The sequence below is a fragment of the Pseudophryne corroboree genome, chromosome 10, assembly GCF_028390025.1.
Source record: "Pseudophryne corroboree isolate aPseCor3 chromosome 10, aPseCor3.hap2, whole genome shotgun sequence".
NCBI lineage: Eukaryota > Metazoa > Chordata > Amphibia > Anura > Myobatrachidae > Pseudophryne > Pseudophryne corroboree.
The window spans coordinates 94742236-94769522 of record NC_086453.1 but is presented as its reverse complement, the minus strand read 5'-3'; the positions used below and the strand labels follow the sequence as shown (position 1 = coordinate 94769522).

At 51.8% G+C, this 27287-nt stretch overlaps 1 protein-coding gene across 1 annotated transcript in view; it reads left to right on the top strand.

Moving 5' to 3' along the window:
• Positions 1–1155: 1155 nt before the first annotated feature.
• The window catches only part of LOC134965213 (potassium-transporting ATPase alpha chain 2-like), a 55215-nt gene continuing 29083 nt past the window's right edge, over positions 1156–27287 (top strand). Inside the window, exon 1 of the mRNA XM_063941721.1 lies at positions 1156–1248. Coding sequence (XP_063797791.1) covers positions 1156–1248 — 93 coding nt within the window. The remainder of the gene's footprint in view (positions 1249–27287) is intronic.

Below are 27287 nucleotides of genomic sequence, written 5' to 3'. Positions count from 1 at the left end.
TCCCAATGTTGGAGGAATTCATGAAGTCGAATGGTCGAAACTTGAGATCCTGTATCCAGGAGAGCAGCCATCTCCACACCATTGATCTGAATGTTCAGGCGAGGACACTCACCGACATACCTTGGCCACCACTCCTGCGACGTCGGACCTATTGGTACATTTCCTCCCGAGGGTCGGTCCCCTGCCTCGGGGTCTCCTCGTTTAAAGCTTCATTGGGACAATTTCTCTCAATGTGGCCACTTTGCCTACAACCCCTGCATATAGGCTGTCCTTGAGCGTCAAACTGGTCGGTGGAACGTCTACCTGTTCCCCTTGGTGTATCCCATCGAGAACGATTTCTGGCACCCCTATCTTGTCGCCATTCCCGACGTCGTCCGACGTTTTGGCCTTGACTCAACTCCTCGAGTTTCTGATCCATTCTAGCTAGGTGCAAGGTAAGTTCCGTCAATTTAGAGTTTAGGGTCCCAATTGGATCCTGATTGGATGGAGCTTGTGCCTGTTGAGTGACTGCCTTAGGCAATACCACCTCAGTTTTGGTGTGAGATCTTGTTTCCTTTATCCCTTCATCTGACTCAACTGACGCCTCATACTCAGCATCATCACAGGAATTTAGTCCAAGAATTTGAAGGATTTCTTCTTTGAACTTAGAAAAGGAGCACTTTGGCTGTTGACGCCGCACCATTCTCATTTGGGCCTGAATGGTTTCCCCTTGAGCCCCTTCGATAAAGAGATTAATTAATGTCTCATCAGCCTGTTGTACTTCACATGGGTCTAAGGCTTGAACTGCCCTCATGGCTTCCTGCAATCCCAACGCAAAGTCCCGTAAAGTTTCGCCACCTCTTTGTTTTCTAGCGTATAGTCGACTTTTTAAATTGGAAATTGTCTTTAGGGCGAAGATGCACCCCAATTTTTCCAAGATGCCTTCCGCAGTCTCTTTCTCTTCTTCCGTCCATGCCTCTGCCTCACGCAGCGCAGAACCTTTTAACTGTCCCAATACTATCTCCACTTTCTGTACCTCGTTCAGCGGGTACAATCTAAACATGGAACGCATCTTATTCCTAAACTCCTTCAGCTGACTGGTTCCTGGGGTACGCTTGTCTCCCGAGTAAGTAGGAAGCCATGAAGCGCCAAAGTAATATGGCATCGTAATAGGTGATGCCATCCCTTGGTTCTGACCTGCCGGAGATTGACCAGGTGACGCGGGCAATCTCCTCCGGGTGGATGTTGGTGCCGGAGTCTGATGTTCCGGTGATTGCGACATTCTATCCTGTTCGCAGACGCCAAATTTTCTGTAACAACACACTGCTTACGGTACCGACCTCCTGTCTTCTTCCCTACACGTTGTGGGCAACTACTAGTACAGTATAATGGGCTCTGAGAATCGTACCTTCTTATCTAAGACCTTCGTCCTCTTCACAAGAATAAGGGATCAATCAATGAATTATCAATAAAACAAACCTGTATTTTATTTCCCAATAACAGGACTCTCATATACTTGTACGGTATAATAAAACATAGAAGGCAATAGATGGCATTGAATACAGTTCGATTATATACAATACATTTTTATATCATAGTACCATGCAACAACATTCCATCATACACTTAATGAAATGAATACACGTTCTTGCTTTATTTTACTGCATATTAGGGATCCCAGAAGATCTCGGTCCTTGAGGGTAAAAGAAAGGTTAAGGTATCAACCCCAAACAAGCCCACATATATTTTTACCTGAATACCCTTGCAGTGTGCCAGATACAATACAATGTTGTAACCAATAAGACTTTTGAGTATCTGCAATTGTATCTATTCTATACTCTATACTAAATAGTCTAATAACCCTTAAGTATTTATACTGCGCAGTGAACTATGGCCATTCAGTTGGTGCACATGGAGTCTTTTAAGCATTAATGCATTACAGGTGAAGCTAAGTGAATGGAATCCTTGTTTATATTGTAGAGTTATTCCTGAATAGATACTCCTAATAATTCCTCGTATCCTATCCAATATGCGCGGGTGCTGCGGTCCTCAGCAGTTACTGTCATCTAAATAACTTTGACTACTAGGAAGTGTTCAGTAGCTGTAGGATTTATTAGATTATTTGTCGTATGTATATCTTAAAATGTGTAATTCTCTTGTCTACTCTGTACTGGGTTGGTTACCTTGAAGAACACCTGAAGAAAGCTGATGTAAATTATTTTGTTCTTTCTGTTTCCTTTACTGTAGTTTTCTACAATGTGCAAGGAAGGCTCACTGACTCTACAGCAGCGTGTCAAGATAGCAAGGGAACGGCTTTATAACTATAAATCTGTGTGTGCAGAGGTAATCTCACTCCGAACAAAATTACAATATTATATCCAGTTAACTATTATTGCTTCTCCTCACTGGTTATTATTTTCCTTTTCTTACTGACAGTCAGTTTATGTTAGGAATATCCCTCATCTGTCACTCATGGATTAAATGCATGTCGAGTCGTGAGGTGTTGCAGCAATGTTCCTTCAGGGAGAGTTAGCTGTGAATGCTGTCTCACCAGTTCTCATGCGTTAGAGCACTGTACTGATAAATCTAGGTATTTCTTTTCTAGCTTATAATTTATCAGAGTTTTAGTGTTGACCTTGATAACTCTCTGTAGTGTACTGCTCTCCTAATCCACTGCCTCTCTATTCCGCTTTGTGCCCGCCTCTGACCTGGTACGGAGTCTCAATGAACTACCTCCCGTTCTCCCTTGTCCTGTCACTCACATACACCGGGTCCCTGTTAGCCAGGGCAGGGTAGCCGACTCTTCCTTTGTTACGTCCCTCAGGGTGTCCCCAGGGCGTTTTTTCCCAATCGGTCCGCCCAAGGTACCTCCTCTGTTTACGTCGTCACCTCACAGACCTCCTCTTTCAGTAAGATCTCAGGAGACTCGTTGTGCCGCACGGGATCCCTGGAGGCAGCCTCAGGAATGTGTCTGGGTGTCTCTCCGTCACGATCACCGGCTCAAGCTCCCTCTCTCTTTACTTAACTCTCTGACGGTCACAGGAACACAGCTCCGGCGTTCACTCTCTCCTCCGCCGACATCCAGGACATCCCACCGGCCCGCTCTGTGACCACACACTGTGCCAGGGACAGCTGCCGCACCTCCGTATCCCGCGATCACCTCAGCACCACACACACTCCTTTTCAGTTCTTATTCTTTTTATAGGCTCTGTTCAAATGCCCGGATCAGTCCCGCCGTTATTTTTCCTGCACGCGCCGACTATATCTTAGGCTTATAGGGGACCAGAGCTCCCCTATAGTCAGGTTAATAAGCAAGTCTGAAAGTCACGAGCCCGTCTAACCCCTGGGCCGTTAACTGCTCGGCCTGTCCCATTTACTCTCCATGAGGGTTATAAACTGCTTCATAAGTTCTTTGCCCACTGTGAGGGTAACATAACCTTTAATATATTACTTTTAATTTATATTTTAATATTAATATTTTATAGTTATATTAACATTCTATTAACTGCTCAAATTAACTTATTACAAGAACAGGGTATTACATATATATATTTTGTATAGACATATTTATGTTATAAATTGTGATGAGCGGATTCGGTTTTACTCGGTTTTACTCGGTTCTCAAAACCGAATCTTATTGGCTCACTGATGTCACGTGTTTTGGATAGCCAATAAGATTCAGTTTTGAAAACCGAGTAAAACCGAATCCGCTCATCACTAGTTATCTCCTATATAATAGCCCAGATCTGTGACTTTGTGATTCATTTGCTAACGCTGGGCGGAGTCACAACACTGGGCGGAGTTAGTCAAATGAGTCACAGATCTGGCCAAATCTATAGGAGACTAGGAGCAGAAGCAGATAGTATGGGCATGGCACAGGCAGGAGTGCACACCTCCCAGCTTTCTGCAGGAGCTTTCTTCAGGCAGAAGGAGGGACACACACTCGGCGAAAAGGGGGCGTGGCTTCACGGGAGGGCACCCGTTTTCGTCAATGAGGGGGCATGCCCAGTGCTCTGTGAGCTGCTGGCATGCCCCCAGGGGCTTGTTATGAGTCCGGGGGGCCCAGGGCACTTGTGACAGGGGAGCCCTATCTCATTGCTGTGCCTGCTGTGGGTTGGGGGCGTGGCCTAATCGCGGGACGCGAGGCCACGCCCCCTTACGCAAATGCCGTGGTTTTTTTTTTTTTTACATGGAATTTTGGCCCCTCAGCTAGGGGTAAATCCAGAGAGGGTGGTCGCTCCCCACTACACACCCGCACAGGCAGAAGAAAGCAGGGAGACTGCTGCCTCTCTGCAACACCACAGACCTGCCAATACGCAGCAGCATGTGCTGACAGTAGCACAATGCTGCCGTTGTTGCTGGCAGGACAGGGGGGGGAGGAGCTTCTGAGCTGGGACAGAGCTACTCGAGCCGGGGGGCCCCCTAAAACTGTGGGGCCAACGGTACGTACCCCTGCCCCCCCCTTAATCCGGCTCTGCTGCTGGAACCCCCCCTTAATCCATACCCCCTGATGCACCCTCTCCCTCTGTCTCCACTATTCACCGCTGCTCTGCTAAGCAGAACAGCGAGTACAGGAGCTTTCCAACTGACCCGCCCGTTACCGCGGGACACTGCGACCCGCGGGTGGGACAGCGGGACAGACCCAAAAAAATGGGACTGTCCCGCGAAAATCGGGACATTTGGGAGGTATGGGGGTGTGTGAGGGGGTATGCCGTACAGACAGACGGGCACCGGCTCACTGTGTGCTTGACCCCCCCCCCCCCTCTTTGGCGCTGAGGAGCGTCACTTTCTGGCACACTCCACGCTTCTTAGCTGCAGTTTTGTGGGGCACCTGCCACTGTGCAGGTTCCGTACTGCCTCTGTTATCTCCAGCCCCGGCAACCCCACCGCTAGCTGCAGCGCTGCCACCCACAGTGAGGTGCGCCCAGCTCCTCCACACACTTTAGCCGGCGGGTAACGCTGCAGAAGTCCGAGCTGCTTGCAGGCTCCGACCCCCTCCTCCCTCCAGCCGCAGCATCTCCTGGGGGCTAACCAGTCACTTCCAGTCTCCCCTTACCACAGTGCCCGGCAGCTGTGCGAGGTCTGCGGTGTGTGACTGAGGAAGGGGGGAGGGATGCGGACGGGCAGAGGAAGCAGGACTCCAGCCTAAGAGAGTCAGCCATGCCAAGTCTCCACCAGCAGCAGATCCCAACAGGTTGGAGTGGAACAGCAGCAGCCAGCAGCAGTGACTCTGGTAAGACACATCTGTCTGTCACCACTGTTTTGTCCCTAATACCAATCTCTCCCGTGCCCTGTGTTCTGTCATGTCCCTGGCCTTGCCCTGCCACCCTTATCCTGGCCCTTTCACCCTTATCCTGGCCCTGTCACCCTTATCCTGGCCCTTTCACCCTTATGCTGGCCCTGTCACCCTTATGCTGGCCCTGTTACCCTTATGCTGGCCCTGTTACCCCTATCCTGGCCCTGTTACCCCTGTGCTTGCCCTGTCAACCCTATACTGGCCCTGTCACCCCTGTCCTGTTCCTGCCACCCCTACCCTGGCCTGTCACCCCTACCCTGTCCCAGTCATTTCTGTCCTGGCCCGTCGCCCCTGTCCTGGCCCCGTCACCCCTTTTCTGACCCTGTCACCCCTGTCCTGGCCCCGTCAACCCTGTTCTGACCCTGTCACCCCTGTCCTGGCCCTGTTACTGCATACCCTCCAACTACCTTTTTGGCAGGTATAGTACCGGCAGCGCCTCCAGACCTCTCCCCAATGCACCACACCTCCGCACCTTCCCCTCCACCACATGCGGCACTCCACCCCTCCCCCACACGCTGTGCCTCCAGACCCCCTACACCACCCGCGGCTCCCACTCCTCCGCCCCTTCACCACCCACAGCACCTCCAGGCCCCCTCCACCATCCACCCTCTTTATATGTCTCCCCCCACACCTGCCCCCCTCCACCCGCAGCATCTGTAGACACCCTCCTCCATCCGCGTTCCCCCCCTCCCCCACCCCTCCCCCACCAATGGCACCACCGCACCTGCCCCTCCACCACCAGCAGCACCTCTGGACCTCCTTCCCTATGTGCTGCACCACCCGTACCTGCCCCTCCCCTACCCATGGCGCCTGCGGACCCCTACCCCACCCCGGCACTCCCGCCCCTTCCCATCCCACAGCACCTCCGGAACCCTTCACCCATCCACAACATCCCCACACCTGCCCCTCTCCCACCCATGGCACCCCTGCCCCTCCCCCACCTGCAGTGCCTCCGGACCCCTCCCCAATCTGCATCCCCCACTCCTCGGCCCCTCCCCCACCCGCAGCACCTCCCGACTCTTCCCCATCCGGGCCCCACCCCCACTTTTGCCCCCCCTCCACCTGCAGCATCTACAGACACCATCCGCAGTCCCCCCCGCACCCGCTACATTCTGTACATCGCGCCCTGCAGGTGCTGTTCACGCCGTCGCAAGGGGCTGCGCCTCCTTCACCATCGCACGCCCTTTCATTGTGCAATATTTAACCACTAACAAAGGAATGCAGGTAATACTTTATATAATACAAATATTCAACCCCAGAAAGGCATGCAAGGGTTAAGGGGGCGTAGCCCCTTGCGACGGTGTGAAGAGCGCCCGTAGGGCGCGATGAAGCACCTAGTAATATATATGCATGTATAATAATTAGTATTGATTAGTCTTATAAATCAGTGTTATCGTGTGTATGTTTATCGCAGTACTTGTATGCAGGGACGTAGCCAGAACATTTGTGCGCCCCATAGCAACATTTTGAAAGGGCCCCTGTTGCAATGCTCTAGAGAGACACCTTTCCTCAGCATTTGGTAATTTTATGCCCTATAATTGCATAGTAGTGCCTCAGTTAATTTTATGTCCCATAGCTTGTTTTATGAACCATAGCAGTGCCTTAGTTTATATTATGTCTTATTGTAGGGCTGCCAGTACACATTATGCCACACAGTACCCCCAATTCATATTATGAAATTTTTCAAGTTTTGTGTTTTGGTTTTGGATTCGGTTCCGCGGCCGTGTTTTGGATTCGGGCGCGTTTTGCCAAAACCTCCCTGAAATTTTTTTGTCGGATTCGGGTGTGTTTTGGATTCGGGTGTTTTTTTACAAAAACCCCTCAAAAACAGCTTAAATCATAGAATTTGGGGGTCATTTTGATCCCATAGTATTATTAACCTCAATAACCATAATTTACACTAATTTTCAGTCTATTCTGAACACCTCACACCTCACAATATTATTTTTAGTCCTAAAATTTGCACCGAGGTCGCTGGATGGCTAAGCTAAGCGACACAAGTGGCCGACACAAACACCTGGCCCATCTAGGAGTGGCACTGCAGTGACAGGCAGGATGGCACTTCAAAAAAATTGTCCCCAAACAGCACATGATGCAAAGAAAAAAAGAGGCGCACCAAGGTCGCTGTGTGGCTATGCTAAGCGACACAAGTGGCCGACACAAACACCTGGCCCATCTAGGAGTGGTACTGCAGTTTTCTAGCGAGAGGATGAGTGCTTCCATCTAGAGATGAGCGGGTTCGGTTCCTCGGAATCCGAACCCGCCCGAACTTCATGTTTTTTTACACGGGTCCGAGCGACTCGGATCTTCCCGCCTTGCTCGGTTAACCCGAGCGCGCCCGAACGTCATCATCCCGCTGTCGGATTCTCGCGAGGCTCGGATTCTATCGCGAGACTCGGATTCTATATAAGGAGCCGCGCGTCGCCGCCATTTTCACACGTGCATTGAGATTCATAGGGAGAGGACGTGGCTGGCGTCCTCTCCGTTTATAGAGAAGAGAGTGAGACAGTAGAGAGAGACACAGTAGTAATTTTGGGGAGCATTAGGAGGAGTACTAGTTACTTGCTGAAGTGATAGATAGTGTGACTGTATATTATCTGACTTGTGGGGGAGACACTGACAGTGGGGAGCAGTTAGAGTCTGAGAGCAGGACTCAGGAGTACATATAACGTACAGTGCACACTTTTGCTGCCAGAGTGCCACACTGCCATTGTGACCACACTGACCACCACTATAATATATATTGTGATTGTCTGCTTAGGAGTACTACTTGCAAGTTGCTGATAGTGTGACCAGTGACCTGACCACCAGTCACCACCAGTTTAATATATATATATATAATTGTATATAATATATATATAATATTGTATACCACCTACCCGTGGTTTTTTTTTTCTTTCTTCTTTATACATACTACTATAGTAGCTTACTGTAGCAGTCTGCGGTGCTGCTGAGCTGACTGTGTCCAGCAGGTCCGTCATCAGTCATTACATAAATATATATACCTGTCCGGCTGCAGTACTAGTGATATTATATATATATATATATATATTGATTTCATCTCATTATCATCCAGTCTATATTAGCAGCAGACACAGTACGGTAGTCCACGGCTGTAGCTACCTCTGTGTCGGCAGTCGCTCGTCCATCCATAATTGTATACCACCTACCCGTGTTTTTTTTTTTTCTTTCTTCTTTATACTTACTACTATAGTAGCTTACTGTAGCAGTCTGCGGTGCTGCTGAGCTGACAGTGTCCAGCAGGTCCGTCATCAGTCATTACATAATAAATATATATACCTGTCCGGCTGCAGTACTAGTGATATTATATATATATATATTGATTTCATCTCATTATCATCCAGTCTATATTAGCAGCAGACACAGTACGGTAGTCCACGTCTGTAGCTACCTCTGTGTTGGCAGTCGCTCGTCCATCCATAATTGTATACCACCTACCCGTGGTTTTTTTTTTCTTCTTCTTTATACATACTACTATAGTAGCTTACTGTAGCAGTCTGCGGTGCTGCTGAGCTGACAGTGTCCAGCAGGTCCGTCATCAGTCATTACATAATAAATATATATACCTGTCCGGCTGCAGTACTAGTGATATTATATATATATATATATATATTGATTTCATCTCATTATCATCCAGTCTATATTAGCAGCAGACACAGTACGGTAGTCCACGGCTGTAGCTACCTCTGTGTCGGCAGTCGCTCGTCCATCCATAATTGTATACCACCTACCCGTGGTTTTTTTTTTCTTTCTTCTTTATACATACTACTATAGTAGCTTACTGTAGCAGTCTGCGGTGCTGCTGAGCTGACTGTGTCCAGCAGGTCCGTCATCAGTCATTACATAATAAATATATCTACCTGTCCGGCTGCAGTACTAGTGTGATATAATATATATTGATTTCATCTCATTATCATCCAGTCTATATTAGCAGCAGACACAGTACGGTAGTCCACGGCTGTAGCTACCTCTGTGTCGGCAGTCGCTCGTCCATCCATAATTGTATACCACCTACCCGTGGGTTTTTTTCATTTTCTTTCTTCTTTATACATACTACTATAGTAGCTTACTGTAGCAGTCTGCGGTGCTGCTGAGCTGACAGTGTCCAGCAGGTCCGTCATCAGTCATTACATAATAAATATATCTACCTGTCCGGTTGCAGTACTAGTGTGATATAATATATATTGATTTCATCTCATTATCATCCAGTCTATATTAGCAGCAGACACAGTACGGTAGTCCACGGCTGTAGCTACCTCTGTGTCGGCAGTCGCTCGTCCATCCATAATTGTATACCACCTACCCGTGGTTTTTTTTTCTTTCTTTCTTCTTTATACATACTACTATAGTAGCTTACTGTAGCAGTCTGCGGTGCTGCTGAGCTGACAGTGTCCAGCAGGTCCGTCATCAGTCATTACATAATAAATATATATACCTGTCCGGCTGCAGTACTAGTGATATTATATATATATATATTGATTTCATCTCATTATCATCCAGTCTATATTAGCAGCAGACACAGTACGGTAGTCCACTGCTGTAGCTACCTCTGTGTCGGCAGTCGCTCGTCCATCCATAATTGTATACCACCTACCCGTGTTTTTTTTTTTTCTTTCTTCTTTATACATACTACTATAGTAGCTTACTGCAGCAGTCTGCGGTGCTGCTGAGCTGACTGTGTCCAGCAGGTCCGTCATCAGTCATTACATAATAAATATATCTACCTGTCCGGCTGCAGTACTAGTGTGATATAATATATATTGATTTCATCTCATTATCATCCAGTCTATATTAGCAGCAGACACAGTACGGTAGTCCACGGCTGTAGCTACCTCTGTGTCGGCAGTCGCTCGTCCATCCATAATTGTATACCACCTAAACGTGGTTTTTTTTTTTCTTTCTTCTTTATACATACTACTATAGTAGCTTACTGTAGCAGTCTGCGGTGCTGCTGAGCTGACAGTGTCCAGCAGGTCCGTCATCAGTCATTACATAATAAATATATCTACCTGTCCGGCTGCAGTACTAGTGTGATATAATATATATTGATTTCATCTCATTATCATCCAGTCTATATTAGCAGCAGACACAGTACGGTAGTCCACGGCTGTAGCTACCTCTGTGTCGGCAGTCGCTCGTCCATCCATAAGTATACTAGTATCCATCCATCTCCATTGTTTACCTGAGGTGCCTTTTAGTTGTGCCTATTAAAATATGGAGAACAAAAATGTTGAGGTTCCAAAATTAGGGAAAGATCAAGATCCACTTCCACCTCGTGCTGAAGCTGCTGCCACTAGTCATGGCCGAGACGATGAAATGCCAGCAACGTCGTCTGCCAAGGCCGATGCCCAATGTCATAGTACAGAGCATGTAAAATCCAAAACACCAAATATCAGTAAAAAAAGGACTCCAAAATCTAAAATAAAATTGTCGGAGGAGAAGCGTAAACTTGCTAATATGCCATTTACCACACGGAGTGGCAAGGAACGGCTGAGGCCCTGGCCTATGTTCATGGCTAGTGGTTCAGCTTCACATGAGGATGGAAGCACTCAGCCTCTCGCTAGAAAACTGAAAAGACTCAAGCTGGCAAAAGCACCGCAAAGAACTGTGCGTTCTTCGAAATCCCAAATCCACAAGGAGAGTCCAATTGTGTCGGTTGCGATGCCTGACCTTCCCAACACTGGACATGAAGAGCATGCGCCTTCCACCATTTGCACGCCCCCTGCAAGTGCTGGAAGGAGCACCCGCAGTCCAGTTCCTGATAGTCAGATTGAAGATGTCAGTGTTGAAGTACACCAGGATGAGGAGGATATGGGTGTTGCTGGCGCTGGGGAGGAAATTGACAAGGAGGATTCTGATTGTGAGGTGGTTTGTTTAAGTCAGGCACCCGGGGAGACACCTGTTGTCCGTGGGAGGAATAGGGCCGTTGACATGCCTGGTGAAAATACCAAAAAAATCAGCTCTTCGGTGTGGAAGTATTTCACCAGAAATGCGGACAACATTTGTCAAGCCGTGTGTTGCCTTTGTCAAGCTGTAATAAGTAGGGGTAAGGACGTTAACCACCTCGGAACATCCTCCCTTATACGTCACCTGCAGCGCATTCATAATAAGTCAGTGACAAGTTCAAAAACTTTGGGCGACAGCGGAAGCAGTCCACTGACCAGTAAATCCCTTCCTCTTGTAACCAAGCTCACGCAAACCACCCCACCAACTCCCTCAGTGTCAATTTCCTCCTTCCCCAGGAATGCCAATAGTCCTGCAGGCCATGTCACTGGCAATTCTGACGAGTCCTCTCCTGCCTGGGATTCCTCCGATGCATCCTTGCGTGTAACGCCTACTGCTGCTGGCGCTGCTGTTGTTGCTGCTGGGAGTCGATGGTCATCCCAGAGGGGAAGTCATAAGCCCACTTTTACTACTTCCACCAAGCAATTGACTGTCCAACAGTCCTTTGCGAGGAAGATAAAATATCACAGCAGTCATCCTGTTGCAAAGCGGATAACTGAGGCCTTGACAACTATGTTGGTGTTAGACGTGCGTCCGGTATCCGCCGTTAGTTCACAGGGAACTAGACAATTTCTTGAGGTAGTGTGCCCCCGTTACCAAATACCATCTAGGTTCCACTTCTCTAGGCAGGCGATACCGAGAATGTACACGGACGTCAGAAAAAGACTCACCAGTGTCCTAAAAAATGCAGTTGTACCCAATGTCCACTTAACCACGGACATGTGGACAAGTGGAGCAGGGCAGGGTCAGGACTATATGACTGTGACAGCCCACTGGGTAGATGTATGGACTCCCGCCGCAAGAACAGCAGCGGCGGCACCAGTAGCAGCATCTCGCAAATGCCAACTCTTTCCTAGGCAGGCTACGCTTTGTATCACCGGTTTCCAGAATACGCACACAGCTGAAAACCTCTTACGGCAACTGAGGAAGATCATCGCGGAATGACTTACCCCAATTGGACTCTCCTGTGGATTTGTGGCATCGGACAACGCCAGCAATATTGTGTGTGCATTAAATATGGGCAAATTCCAGCACGTCCCATGTTTTGCACATACCTTGAATTTGGTGGTGCAGAATTTTTAAAAAAACGACAGGGGCGTGCAAGAGATGCTGTCGGTGGCCAGAAGAATTGCGGGACACTTTCGGCGTACAGGCACCACGTACAGAAGACTGGAGCACCACCAAAAACGCCTGAACCTGCCCTGCCATCATCTGAAGCAAGAAGTGGTAACGAGGTGGAATTCAACCCTATATATGCTTCAGAGGTTGGAGGAGCAGCAAAAGGCCATTCAAGCCTATACAATTGAGCACGATATAGGAGGTGGAATGTACCTGTCTCAAGCGCAGTGGAGAATGATTTCAACGTTGTGCAAGGTTCTGCAACCTTTTGAACTTGCCACACGTGAAGTCAGTTCAGACACTGCCAGCCTGAGTCAGGTCATTCCCCTCATCAGGCTTTTGCAGAAGAAGCTGGAGGCATTGAAGGAGGAGCTAAAAGGGAGCGATTCCGCTAGGCATGTGGGACTTGTGGATGGAGCCCTTAATTCGCTTAACAAGGATTCACGGGTGGTCAATCTGTTGAAATCAGAGCACTACATTTTGGCCACCGTGCTCGATCCTAGATTTAAAACCTACCTTGGATCTCTCTTTCCGGCAGACACAAGTCTGCTGGGGTTCAAAGACCTGCTGGTGACAAAATTGTCAAGTCAAGCGGAACGCGACCTGTCAACATCTCCTCCTTCACATTCTCCCGCAACTGGGGGTGCGAGGAAAAGGCTCAGAATTCCGAGCCCACCCGCTGGCGGTGATGCAGGGCAGTCTGGAGCGACTGCTGATGCTGACATCTGGTCCGGACTGAAGGACCTGACAACGATTACGGACATGTCGTCTACTGTCACTGCATATGATTCTCTCACCATTGAAAGAATGGTGGAGGATTATATGAGTGACCGCATCCAAGTAGGCACGTCAGACAGTCCGTACTTATACTGGCAGGAAAAAGAGGCAATTTGGAGGCCCTTGCACAAACTGGCTTTATTCTACCTAAGTTGCCCTCCCACAAGTGTGTACTCCGAAAGAGTGTTTAGTGCCGCCGCTCACCTTGTCAGCAATCGGCGTACGAGGTTACTTCCAGAAAATGTGGAGAAGATGATGTTCATTAAAATGAATTATAATCAATTCCTCCGTGGAGACATTGACCAGCAGCAATTGCCTCCACAAAGTACACAGGGAGCTGAGATGGTGGATTCCAGTGGGGACGAATTGATAATCTGTGAGGAGCGGGATGTACACGGTGATATATCGGAGGATGATGATGAGGTGGACATCTTGCCTCTGTAGAGCCAGTTTGTGCAAGGAGAGATTAATTGCTTCTTTTTCGGTGGGGGTCCAAACCAACCCGTCATTTCAGTCACAGTCGTGTGGCAGACCCTGTCACTGAAATGATGGGTTGGTTAAAGTGTGCATGTCCTGTTTATACAACATAAGGGTGGGTGGGAGGGCCCAAGGACAATTCCATCTTGCACCTCTTTTTTCTTTAATTTTTCTTTGCGTCATGTGCTGTTTGGGGAGTGTTTTTTGGAAGGGCCATCCTGCGTGACACTGCAGTGACACTCCTAGATGGGCCAGGTGTTTGTGTCGGCCACTAGGGTCGCTTATCTTACTCACACAGCTACCTCATTGCGCCTCTTTTTTTCTTTGCGTCATGTGCTGTTTGGGGAGTGTTTTTTGGAAGGGCCATCCTGCGTGACACTGCAGTGCCACTCCTAGATGGGCCCGGTGTTTTTGTCGGCCACTAGGGTCGCTTATCTTACTCACACAGCTACCTCATTGCGCCTCTTTTTTTCTTTGCGTCATGTGCTGTTTGGGGAGTGTTTTTTGGAAGGGCCATCCTGCGTGACACTGCAGTGCCACTCCTAGATGGGCCCGGTGTTTGTGTCGGCCACTAGGGTCGCTTATCTTACTCACACAGCTACCTCATTGCGCCTCTTTTTTTCTTTGCGTCATGTGCTGTTTGGGGAGTGTTTTTTGGAAGGGCCATCCTGCGTGACACTGCAGTGCCACTCCTAGATGGGCCCGGTGTTTGTGTCGGCCACTAGGGTCGCTTATCTTACTCACACAGCTACCTCATTGCGCCTCTTTTTTTCTTTGCGTCATGTGCTGTTTGGGGAGTGTTTTTTGGAAGGGCCATCCTGCGTGACACTGCAGTGCCACTCCTAGATGGGCCAGGTGTTTGTGTCGGCCACTAGGGTCGCTTATCTTACTCACACAGCTACCTCATTGCGCCTCTTTTTTTCTTTGCGTCATGTGCTGTTTGGGGAGTGTTTTTTGGAAGGGCCATCCTGCGTGACACTGCAGTGCCACTCCTAGATGGGCCCGGTGTTTGTGTCGGCCACTAGGGTCGCTTATCTTACTCACACAGCTACCTCGGTGCAAATTTTAGGACTAAAAATAATATTGTGAGGTGTGAGGTATTCAGAATAGACTGAAAATGAGTGGAAATTATGGTTTTTGAGGTTAATAATACTTTGGGATCAAAATGACCCCCAAATTCTATGATTTAAGCTGTTTTTTAGGGTTTTTTAAAAAAAACACCCGAATCCAAAACACACCCGAATCCGACAAAAAAAATTCGGTGAGGTTTTGCCAAAACGCGGTCGAACCCAAAACACGGCCGCGGAACCGAACCCAAAACCAAAACACAAAACCCGAAAAATTTCAAGTGCACATCTCTACTTCCATCCTCATGTGAAGCTGAACCACTAGCCATGAACATAGGCCAGGGCCTCAGCCGTTCCTTGCCACTCCGTGTCGTAAATGGCATATTGGCAAGTTTACGCTTCTCCTCAGACGCTTTTAATTTTGATTTTTGGGTCATTTTACTGAACTTTTGTTTTTTGGATTTTACATGCTCTCTACTATGACATTGGGCATCGGCCTTGGCAGACGACGTTGATGGCATTTCATCGTCTCGGCCATGACTAGTGGCAGCAGCTTCAGCACGAGGTGGAAGTGGATCTTGATCTTTCCCTATTTTACCCTCCACATTTTTGTTCTCCATTTTTTAATGTGTGGAATTATATGCCAGTATCAATAGCAATGGCCTACTACTATATATACTGCGCACAACTGAAATGCACCACAGGTATGGATGGATAGTATACTTGACGACACAGAGGTAGGTAGAGCAGTGGCCTTCCGTACCGTACTGCTATATATATATACTGGTGGTCACTGTCAGCAAACTGCAAAACTAAAATGCCCCACAGGTATAGAATCTAGATGGATAGTATACTTGACGACACAGAGGTAGGTAGAGCAGTGGCCTTCCGTACCGTACTGCTATATATATATACTGGTGGTCACTGTCAGCAAACTGCAAAACTAAAATGCACCACAGGTATAGAATCTAGATGGATAGTATACTTGACGACACAGAGGTAGGTAGAGCAGTGGCCTTCCGTACCGTACTGCTATATATATATATACTGGTGGTCACTGTCAGCAAACTGCAAAACTAAAATGCACCACAGCTAAAGAATCTAGATGGATAGTATACTTGACAAAACAGAGGTAGGTAGAGCAGTGGCCTTCCGTACCGTACTGCTATATATACTGGTGGTCACTGTCAGCAAACTGCAAAACTAAAATGCACCACAGGTATAGAATCTAGATGGATAGTATACTTGATGACACAGAGGTAGGTAGAGCAGTGGCCTTCCATACCGTACTGCTATATATACTGGTGGTCACTGTCAGCAAACTGCAAAACTAAAATGCACCACAGGTATAGAATCTAGATGGATAGTATACTTGACGACACAGAGGTAGGTAGAGTAGTGGCCTTCCGTACCGTACATCTATTTATACTGGTGGTCACTGTCAGCAAACTGCAAAACTAAAATGCACCACAGGTATAGAATCTAGATGGATAGTATACTTGACGACACAGAGGTAGGTAGAGCAGTGGCCTTCCGTACCGTACTGCTATATATACTGGTGGTCACTATCAGCAAACTGCAAAACTAAAATGCACCACAGGTATAGAATCTAGATGGATAGTATACTTGACGACACAGAGGTAGGTAGAGCAGTGGCCTTCCGTACCGTACTGCTATATATACTGGTGGTCACTGTCAGCAAACTGCAAAACTAAAATGCACCACAGGTATAGAATCTAGATGGATAGTATACTTGACGACACAGAGGTAGGTAGAGCAGTGGCCTTCCGTACCGTACTGCTATATATACTGGTGGTCACTGTCAGCAAACTGCAAAACTAAAATGCACCACAGGTATAGAATCTAGATGGATAGTATACTTGACGACACAGAGGTAGGTAGAGCAGTGGCCTTCCGTACCGTACTGCTATATATATATATATACTGGTGGTCACTGTCAGCAAATTGCAAAACTAAAATGCACCACAGGTATAGAATCTAGATGGATAGTATACTTGATGACACAGAGGTAGGTAGAGCAGTGGCCTTCCGTACCGTACTGCTATAAATATATACTGGTGGTCACTGTCAGCAAACTGCAAAACTAAAATGCACCACAGGTATAGAATCTAGATGGATAGTATACTTGACGACACAGAGGTAGGTAGAGCAGTGGCCTTCCGTACCATACTGCTATATATACTGTTGGTCACTGTCAGCAAACTGCAAAACTAAAATGCACCACAGGTATAGAATCTAGATGGATAGTATACTTGACGACACAGAGGTAGGTAGAGCAGTGGCCTTCCGTACCGTACTGCTATATATACTGGTGGTCACTGTCAGCAAACTGCAAAACTAAAATGCACCACAGGTATAGAATCTAGATGGATATTATACTTGACGACACAGAGGTAGGTAGAGCAGTGGCCTTCCGTACCGTACTGCTATATATACTGGTGGTCACTGTCAGCAAAACTCTGCACTGTACTCCCCCTATATAATACAGCTGCTCCCCAGTCCCCACAATTAAGCAGTGTGAGCACAGATATATGCAGCACACTGAGCACAGATATGGAGCGTTTTTCAGGCAGAGAACGGTTAAAACTGGTGGTCACTGATCAGCAAAACTCTGCACTGTACTCCTCCTATATAATACAGCTGCTCCCCAGTCCCCACAATTAAGCAATAAGCACAAATATTTGCATCAACATTAATAAACGGAGAGGACGCCAGCCACGTCCTCTCCCTAACATTTCCAATGCACGAGTGAAAATGGCGGTGACGCGCGGCACCTTATATAGAATCCGAATCTCACGAGAATCCGACAGCGGGATGATGACGTTCGGGCGCGCTCGGGTTAACCGAGCCATGCGGGAGAATCCGAGTGTGCCTCGGACCCGTGTAAAATGGGTGAAGTTCGGGGGGGGTTCGGTTTCCGAGGAACTGAACCCGCTCATCACTAGTTTATATTATGCCACATTACAGCGCCCCCTTACCTTTATAACATCTACTAGACAATATGATTTTAATTTTAAATCTTAGGGCCCCCCTGTCTTAAGTACCCCAGCCCCCCAGAAGCCTTCATCCAGCTCTGGACTACACTGGACTGAGCAGCAAAAGACAGCACTAGAATCGCCACCCCACTTTCCCGCCCCTACACAGACACTGAGGAAGAAGACACGTCCCCCTCCGTCGCCGGAGACCGGATGTTCACTGAGGCAGGAGCAGAGCGGGCTGCGCGCTCCTTCCCTCACACAGTAGAGGTGAGCGGCGGAGGGGGTGCGGGTGTATTTGGCAATATGGGGACATATCAGGCACTATGGGGGCATATGTTTCACTGAGGGCATATGTGTACCTTGCATTTGGGGGGGCATACGTGTATCTGCACTGTGGAGGCATATCTGGCACTATGGGGGCATATGTGTACCTTGCACTGGGGGACATATGTGTATGTGCACTGTGGGGACATGTTTAGCACTATATCCTATATAATAGCCCAGATCTGTGACTTTGTGATTCATTTGCTAACGCTGGGCGGAGTCACAACACTGGGCGGAGTTAGTCAAATGAGTCACAGATCTGGCCAAATCTATAGGAGACTAGGAGCAGAAGCAGATAGTATGGGCATGGCACAGGCAGGAGTGCACACCTCCCAGCTTTCTGCAGGAGCTTTCGTCAGGCAGAAGGAGGGACACACACTCGGCGAAAAGGGGGCGTGGCTTCACGGGAGGGCCCCCGTTTTCGTCAATGAGGGGGCATGCCCAGTGCTCTGTGAGCTGCTGGCATGCCCCCAGGGGCTTGTTATGAGTCTGGGGGGCCCAGGGCACTTGTGACAGGGGAGCCCTATCTCATTGCTGTGCCTGCTGTGGGTTGGGGGCGTGGCCTAATCGCGGGACGCGAGGCCACGCCCCCTTACGCAAATGCCATTTTTTTTTTTTGTGTGTGTTTTTTTTTACATGGAATTTTGGCCCCTCAGCTAGGGGTAAATCCAGAGGGGGTGGTCGCTCCCCACTACACACCCGCACAGGCAGAAGAAAGCAGGGAGACTGCTGCCTCCCTGCAACACCACAGACCTGCCAATACGCAGCAGCGTGTGCTGACAGTAGCACAATGCTGCCGTTGTTGCTGGCAGGACAGGGGGGGGGGAGGAGCTTCTGAGCTGGGACAGAGCTACTCAAGCCGGGGGGCCCCCTAAAACTGTGGGGCCAACGGTACGTACCCCCTGCCCCCCCCTTAATCCGGCTCTGCTGCTGGAACCCCCCCTTAATCCATACCCCCTGATGCCCCCTCTCCCTCTGTCTCCACTATTCACCGCTGCTCTGCTAAGCAGAACAGCGAGTACAGGAGCTTTCCAACTGACACCCCCGTTACCGCGGGACACTGCGACCCGCGGGTGGGACAGCGGGACAGACCCAAAAAAATGGGACTGTCCCGCGAAAATCGGGACATTTGGGAGGTATGGGGGTGTGTGAGGGGGTATGCCGTACAGACAGACGGGCACCGGCTCACTGTGTGCTTGACCCCCCCCCCCCTCTCTGGGGCGGAGGAGCGTCACTTTCTGGCACTCTCCACGCTTCTTAGCTGCAGTTTTGTGGGGCACCTGCCGCTGTGCAGGTTCTGTACTGCCTCTGTTATCTCCAGCCCCGGCAACCCCACCGCTAGCTGCAGCGCTGCCACCCACAGTGAGGTGCGCCCAGCTCCTCCACACACTTTAGCCGGCGGGTAACGCTGCAGAAGTCCGAGCTGCTTGCAGGCTCCGACCCCCTCCTCCCTCCAGCCGCAGCATCTCCTGGGGGCTAACCAGTCACTCCCAGTCTCCCCTTACCACAGTGCCCGGCAGCTGTGCGAGGTCTGCGGTGTGTGACTGAGGAGGGGGGGAGGGATGCGGACGGGCAGAGGAAGCAGGACTCCAGCCTAAGAGAGTCAGCCATGCCAAGTCTCCACCAGCAGCAGATCCCAACAGGTTGGAGTGGAACAGCAGCAGCCAGCAGCAGTGACTCTGGTAAGACACATCTGTCTGTCACCACTGTTTTGTCCCTAATACCAATCTCTCCCGTGCCCTGTGTTCTGTCATGTCCCTGGCCTTGCCCTGCCACCCTTATCCTGGCCCTTTCACCCTTATCCTGGCCCTGTCACCCTTATCCTGGCCCTTTCACCCTTATGCTGGCCCTGTCACCCTTATGCTGGCCCTGTTACCCTTATGCTGGCCCTGTTACCCCTATCCTGGCCCTGTTACCCCTGTGCTTGCCCTGTCAACCCTATACTGGCCCTGTCACCCCTGTCCTGTTCCTGCCACCCCTACCCTGGCCTGTCACCCCTATCCTGTCCCAGTCATTTCTGTCCTGGCCCCGTCGCCCCTGTCCTGGCCCCGTCACCCCTTTTCTGACCCTGTCACCCCTGTCCTGGCCCCGTCAACCCTGTTCTGACCCTGTCACCCCTGTCCTGGCCCTGTTACTGCATACCCTCCAACTACCTTTTTGGCAGGTATAGTACCGGCAGTGCCTCCAGACCTCTCCCCAATGCACCACACCTCCGCACCTTCCCCTCCACCAGATGCGGCACTCCACCCCTCCCCCACACGCTGTGCCTCCAGACCCCCTACACCACCCGCGGCTCCCACTCCTCCGCCCCTTCACCACCCACAGCACCTCCAGGCCCCCTCCACCATCCACCCTCTTTATATGTCTCCCCCCACACCTGCCCCCCTCCACCCGCAGCATCTGTAGACACCCTCCTCCATCCGCGTTCCCCCCCTCCCCCACCCCTCCCCCACCAATGGCACCACCGCACCTGCCCCTCCACCACCAGCAGCACCTCTGGACCTCCTTCCCTATGTGCTGCACCACCCGTACCTGCCCCTCCCCTACCCATGGCGCCTGCGGACCCCTACCCCACCCTGGCACTCCCGCCCCTTCCCATCCCACAGCACCTCCGGAACCCTTCACCCATCCACAACATCCCCACACCTGCCCCTCTCCCACCCATGGCACCCCTGCCCCTCCCCCACCTGCAGTGCCTCCGGACCCCTCCCAAATCTGCATCCCCCACTCCTCTGCCCCTCCCCCACCCGCAGCACCTCCCGACTCTTCCCCATCCGGGCCCCACCCCCACTTTTGCCCCCCCTCCACCTGCAGCATCTACAGACACCATCCGCAGTCCCCCCCGCACCCGCTACATTCTGTACATCGTGCCCTGCAGGTGCTGTTCACGCCGTCGCAAGGGGCTGCGCCTCCTTCACCATCGCACGCCCTTTCATTGTGCAATATTTAACCACTAACAAAGGAATGCAGGTAATACTTTATATAATACAAATATTGAACCCCAGAAAGGCATGCAAGGGTTAAGGGGGCGTAGCCCCTTGCGACGGTGTGAAGAGCGCCCGTAGGGCGCGATGAAGCACCTAGTGGGGGCATATGTGGCACTGGGGGCATATGTGTACCTTGCACTGGGGGAGCATATATGTATCTGGTATGGTAGGGGCATATGGGTATCTAGCACTCCACTATTGGGGGCATACGTGTATGTGCCACTATTGGGGGCATATGTATATCTGGCACTGTGCTATTGGGGTCATATGTGTATCTGGCCCCCCATATGTGTATCACACCCTTATTTTCATTGGCCACACCCATTTTTTGGCGTGTGTGCGCACACACAGTACCACTAAGAAATTTTTCCTACTTGCACCACTGCCTACCCCTGAACTTAAACCCCACTCTCACTGCCGCTGGACCTAATTCCCACCTCCCGGTGACGCAGCCATCAATCACTGGGCAGCAGGGAGGCAAGGGCTGCAGATCCCACAGCCAGACCAGTGGTGCTGAGAGGAGAAATGAAGCGGGTACTTATTACCCAGGCCCGGGCTGCTGGTGCGGCTCAAGATGGCGCTAGCTGAGGGGAAGGGACCCACTTCCCACTAGCAAGAAACGGAGCAGGTGCCCCTCTCCCGATCAGAATGCGCACCCCTGTGGAGCTGATTTTTTACATTATATTATTTTAGGGTGCATGGACAGTCCCCTTTTTTAGGTCACGCCCCCATTCATTACCAGGGCCCGGCATGGCTCTCTACTCTCCTGGGCCAGACAGGTAACGAGCCACTGCTGATCACAACTATAGTGTAAAGAAAGCACACAGGTCTTATATCTTCTAATCGGATTAAAATGATAATACTGTACAATAACACTTATGTATCAACTAGGTGCTTCATCGCGCCCTACGGGCGCTCTTCACACCGTCGCAAGGGGCTACGCCCCCTTAACCCTTGCATGCCTTTCTGGGGGTCAATATTTGTATTATATGGAGTATTACCTGCATTCCTTTGTTAGTGGTTAAATATTGCACAATGAAAGGGCGTGCGATGGTGAAGGAGGCGCAGCCCCTTGCGACGGCGTGAACAGCACCTGTAGGGCACGATGTACAGAATGTAGCGGGTGCGGGGGGGACTGCGGATGGGGGAGGGTGTCTGTAGATGCTGCGGTGGAGGGGGGGCGGAAGCGGGGCGGGCCGGATGAGGAAGGGTCGGGAGGGGCTGTGGGTGGGGGAGGGGCAGAGGAGTGGGCGCCGCAGATGGGGGAGGGGTCCGGAGGCACTGCAGGTGGGGGAGGGGCAGGGGTGCCACGGGTGGGAGAGGGGCAGGTGTGGGGATGTTGCGGATGGGTGAAGGGTTCCGGAGGTGCTGTGGGATGGGAAGGGGCGGGGGTGCCGGGGGTGGGGTAGGGGTCTGCAGGTGCCGTGGGTAGGGGAGAGGCAGGTACGGGTGGTGCAGCGGATGGGGAAGGAGGTCCGGAGGTGCTGCAGGTGGTGGAGGGGCAAATGCGGGGGTGCCATGGGTGGGGGAGGGGTGGGTGAGGGGGGGACCGCGGATGGAGGAGGGTTCTGCAGATGCTGTGGGTGGAGGGGGGCAGGTGTGGGGGGAGACATATATGGGGGGTGGATGGTGGAGGGGGTCTGGAGGTGCTGTGGGTGGTGAAGGGGCGGAGGAGTGGGAGCCGCGGGTGGTGTAGGGGGTCTGGAGGCTGTGCATGTGGGGGAGGGGTGGAGTGCCGCATGTGGTGGAGGGGAAGGTGTGGTGCATTGGGGAGGGGTCTGGAGGCGCTGCGGGTGCTGTACCTGCCAAAAAGGTAGTTGGAGGGTATGCAGTAACAGGGCCAGGACAGGGGTGACAGAGTCAGAACAGGGGTGACGGGGCCAGGACAGGGGTGACGGGGCCAGGACAGGGGTGACGGGGCCAGGACAGGGGCGATGGGGCCAGGACAGAAATGACAGGGACAGGATAGGGGTGACAGGGCCAGGGTAGGGGCGGCAGGACCAGGACAGGAGTGACAGGGCCAGTATAGGGTTGACAGGGCAAGCACAGGGGTGACAGGGCCAGGATAGGGGTAACAGGGCCAGCATAAGGGTGACAGGGCCAGGATAAGGGTGAAAGGTCCAGGATAAGGGTGACTGGGCCAGGATAACAGTGACAGGGCAAGGCCAGGGGTGACGGGTACATGACAGAACACAGGGCACGGGAGAGATTGGTATTAGGGACAGAACAGTGGTGACAGACAGATGTGTCTTACCGGAGTTACTGCTGCTGACTGCTGCTGTTCCACTCCAACCTGTTGGGATCTGCTGCTGGTGGAGACTTGGCATGGCTGACTCTCTCAGGCTGGAGTCCTGCTTCCTCTGCCCGTCCACATCCCTCCCCCCCTCCTCAGTCACACACCGCAGATCTCGCGCAGCTGCCGGGCAATGTGGTAAGGGGAGACTGGGAGTGACTGGTTAGCCCCCAGGAGACGCTGCGGCTGGAGGGAGGAGGGGGTCATAGCATGCACGCGGCGCGGACCTCGCGGCAGCTGGTCACTGTGGTAAGGGGAGACTGGGAGTGACTGGTTAGTTCCCAGGAGTCGCTGCGGCTGGAGGGAGGAGGGGGTCGGAGCCTGCAAGCAGCTCGGACTTCTGCAGCGCTACCCGCCGGCTAAATTGTGTGAAGGAGCTGGGCGCACCTCACTGCGGGTGGCAGCGCTGCAGCTAGCGGTGGGGTTGCCGGGGCTGGAGATAACAGAGGCAGTACGGAACCTGCACAGCGGCAGGTGCCCCACAAAACTGCAGCTAAGAAGCGTGGAGTGTGCCAGAAAGTGACGCTCCTCAGCGCCAGAGAGACCCTGCTGAGTGTCCTGATGTGGGGGGTCAAGCACACAGTGAGCCGGTGCCTGTCTGTCTGTACGGCATACCCCCGCACACACCCTTATACCTCCCAACTGTCCCGATTTTTGCGGGACAGTCCCATTTTTTTGGGTCTGTCCCGCTGTCCCACCCGCGGGTCGCAGTGTCCCGCGGTGGGGGGGGGGCAGTTGGGAAGCTCCTGTACTTGCTGTTCTGCTTAGCAGAGCAGCGGTGAATAGTGGAGACAGAGGGAGAGGGGGCATCAGGGGGTACGGATTAAGGGGGGGTTCCAGCAGCAGAGCCGAATTAAGGGGGGGGGGGCAGGGGGTACGTACCGTTGGACCCACAGTTTTAGGGGGCCCCCCGGCTCGAGTAGCTCTGTCCCAGCTCAGAAGCTCCCCCGTCCTGCCAGCAACAGCAGCAGCATTGTCCTACAGTCAGCACACACTGCTGCGTGGTGGCAGGTCTGTGGTGTTGCAGGGAGGCAGCAGTCTCCCTGCTTTCTTCTGCCTGTGCGGGTGTGTAGGGGGGAGCGACCACCTCCTCTGTATTCCATTTAAAAAAACAACAACAGGAATTTGCATAAGGGGGCGTGGCCCCGCGCCCCGCAATTAGGCCACGCCCCCAACTCCACAGCAGGGTCAGAAATGAGATAGGGCTCCCCTGTCTCAAGTGCCCTGGGCCCCCTGGACTCATAATCAGCCCCTGGGGGCATGCCAGCAGCTCACAGAGTGCTGGGCATGCCCCCTCACTGACGAAAACGGGGACCCTCCCGTGAAGCCACGCCCCCTTTTCGCCGAGTGTGTGTCCCTCCTTCTGCCTGAAGAAAGCTCCTGAAGAAAGCTGGGAGGTATGCACCCCTGCCTGTGCCATGCCCATACTATCTGCTTCTGCTCCTAGTCTCCTATAGATTTGGCCAGATCTGTGACTCATTTGACTAACTCCGCCCAGTGTTGTGACTCCGCCCAGCGTAAGCAAATGAATCACAAAGTCACAGATCTGGGCTATTATATAGGAGATTGTGCGTTCATGTTATTGTACAGAAATGCAGTAATTCACTAGGAACAGCAATAATTGATGCATGAGTATTATTAGGCACGTGTGGAGTACTGCGACCCCAGCGTTATCTCTCAAAAAGGAAACTGGGATGTGGAACCACTAATAACCCTTTCACACCGCACAAATAACCAGGTATTGACCGGGCATATTGCCGGGACGACACGGGTCAGTGTGTGGTGTGAAAGGGCTATGGGGGTCATTCCGAGTTGTTCGCTCGTTAGTTTTTTTCGCTATGGAGCGATTAGTTGCAAACCGCGCATGCGCAACGTTCGCAGTGCGCCTGCGCCAGGTAAATTAGCACAAAAGTTTGTTATTTTATTCACGGCCTAACGAAGTTTTTTCATCGTTCTGGTGATCGTAGTGTGATTGACAGGAAGTGGGTGTTTCTGGGCGGAAACTGGCCGTTTTATGGGAGTGTACGGAAAAACGCAGGCGTTTCAGGGAAAAACGCGGGAGTGTCTGAAGAAACGGGGGAGTGTCTGGGCGAACGCTGGGTGTGTTTGTGACGTCAAACCAGGAACGAAACGGGGTGAGCTGATCGCAGTGTGGGAGTAAGTCTGGAGCTACTCAGAAACTGCTAAGAAATTTCTATTCGCAATTCTGCTAATCTTTCGTTCGCAATTCTGCTATGCTAAGATACACTCCCAGAGGGCGGCGGCTTAGCGTGTGCAATGCTGCTAAAAGCAGCTAGCGAGCGAACAACTCGGAATGAGGGCCAATGGTTGAATTCCCGGGTTGCCTGACCCGGTAATTCAACCCGGGAATAAAGCAGTGTTATTCCCGGGTTGAATACCTGGTCAGTGGCAGCGTGAACCGTTCACTACATAGGGAGAGGCGGCGCGGAGATGAGCTCATCTCTCAGTGCCGCCTCCGCCCCTGCTGCCAGCTCCGCCCCCCGCAGCTATGGCAACCGTCCCAGGAAATTGCTATCTCCTATATAATAGCCCAGATCTGTGACTTTGTGATTCATTTGCTAACGCTGGGCGGAGTCACAACACTGGGCGGAGTTAGTCAAATGAGTCACAGATCTGGCCAAATCTATAGGAGACTAGGAGCAGAAGCAGATAGTATGGGCATGGCACAGGCAGGAGTGCACACCTCCCAGCTTTCTGCAGGAGCTTTCTTCAGGCAGAAGGAGGGACACACACTCGGCGAAAAGGGGGCGTGGCCCCCGTTTTCGTCAATGAGGGGCATGCCCAGTGCTCTGTGAGCTGCTGGCATGCCCCCAGGGGCTTGTTATGAGTCCGGGGGGCCCAGGGCACTTGTGACAGGGGAGCCCTATCTCATTGCTGTGCCTGCTGTTTTTTTTTTACATGGAATTTTGGCCCCTCAGCTAGGGGTAAATCCAGAGGGGGTGGTCGCTCCCCACTACACACCCGCACAGGCAGAAGAAAGCAGGGAGACTGCTGCCTCCCTGCAACACCACAGACCTGCCAATACGCAGCAGCGTGTGCTGACAGTAGCACAATGCTGCCGTTGTTGCTGGCAGGACAGGGGGGGGAGGAGGAGCTTCTGAGCTGGGACAGAGCTACTCGAGCCGGGGGGCCCCCTAAATCTGTGGGGCCAACGGTACGTACCCCCTGCCCCCCCCTTAATCCGGCTCTGCTGCTGGAACCCCCCTTAATCCATACCCCCTGATGCCCCCTTTCCCTCTGTCTCCACTATTCACCGCTGCTCTGCTAAGCAGAACAGCGAGTACAGGAGCTTTCCAACTGACCCCCCCCCCCGTTACCGCGGGACACTGCGACCCGCGGGTGGGACAGCGGGACAGACCCAAAAAAATGGGACTGTCCCGCGAAAATCGGGACATTTGGGAGGTATGGGGGTGTGTGAGGGGGTATGCCGTACAGACAGACGGGCACCGGCTCACTGTGTGCTTGACACCCCCCCCCCCCTCTCTGGCGCGGAGGAGCGTCACTTTCTGGCACACTCCACGCTTCTTAGCTGCAGTTTTGTGGGGCACCTGCCGCTGTGCAGGTTCCGTACTGCCTCTGTTATCTCCAGCCCCGGCAACCCCACCGCTAGCTGCAGCGCTGCCACCCACAGTGAGGTGCGCCCAGCTCCTCCACACACTTTAGCCGGCGGGTAACGCTGCAGAAGTCCGAGCTGCTTGCAGGCTCCGACCCCCTCCTCCCTCCAGCCGCAGCGTCTCCTGGGGGCTAACCAGTCACTCCCAGTCTCCCCTTACCACAGTGCCCGGCAGCTGTGCGAGGTCTGCGGTGTGTGACTGAGGAGGGGGGGAGGGATGCGGACGGGCAGAGGAAGCAGGACTCCAGCCTAAGAGAGTCAGCCATGCCAAGTCTCCACCAGCAGCAGATCCCAACAGGTTGGAGTGGAAC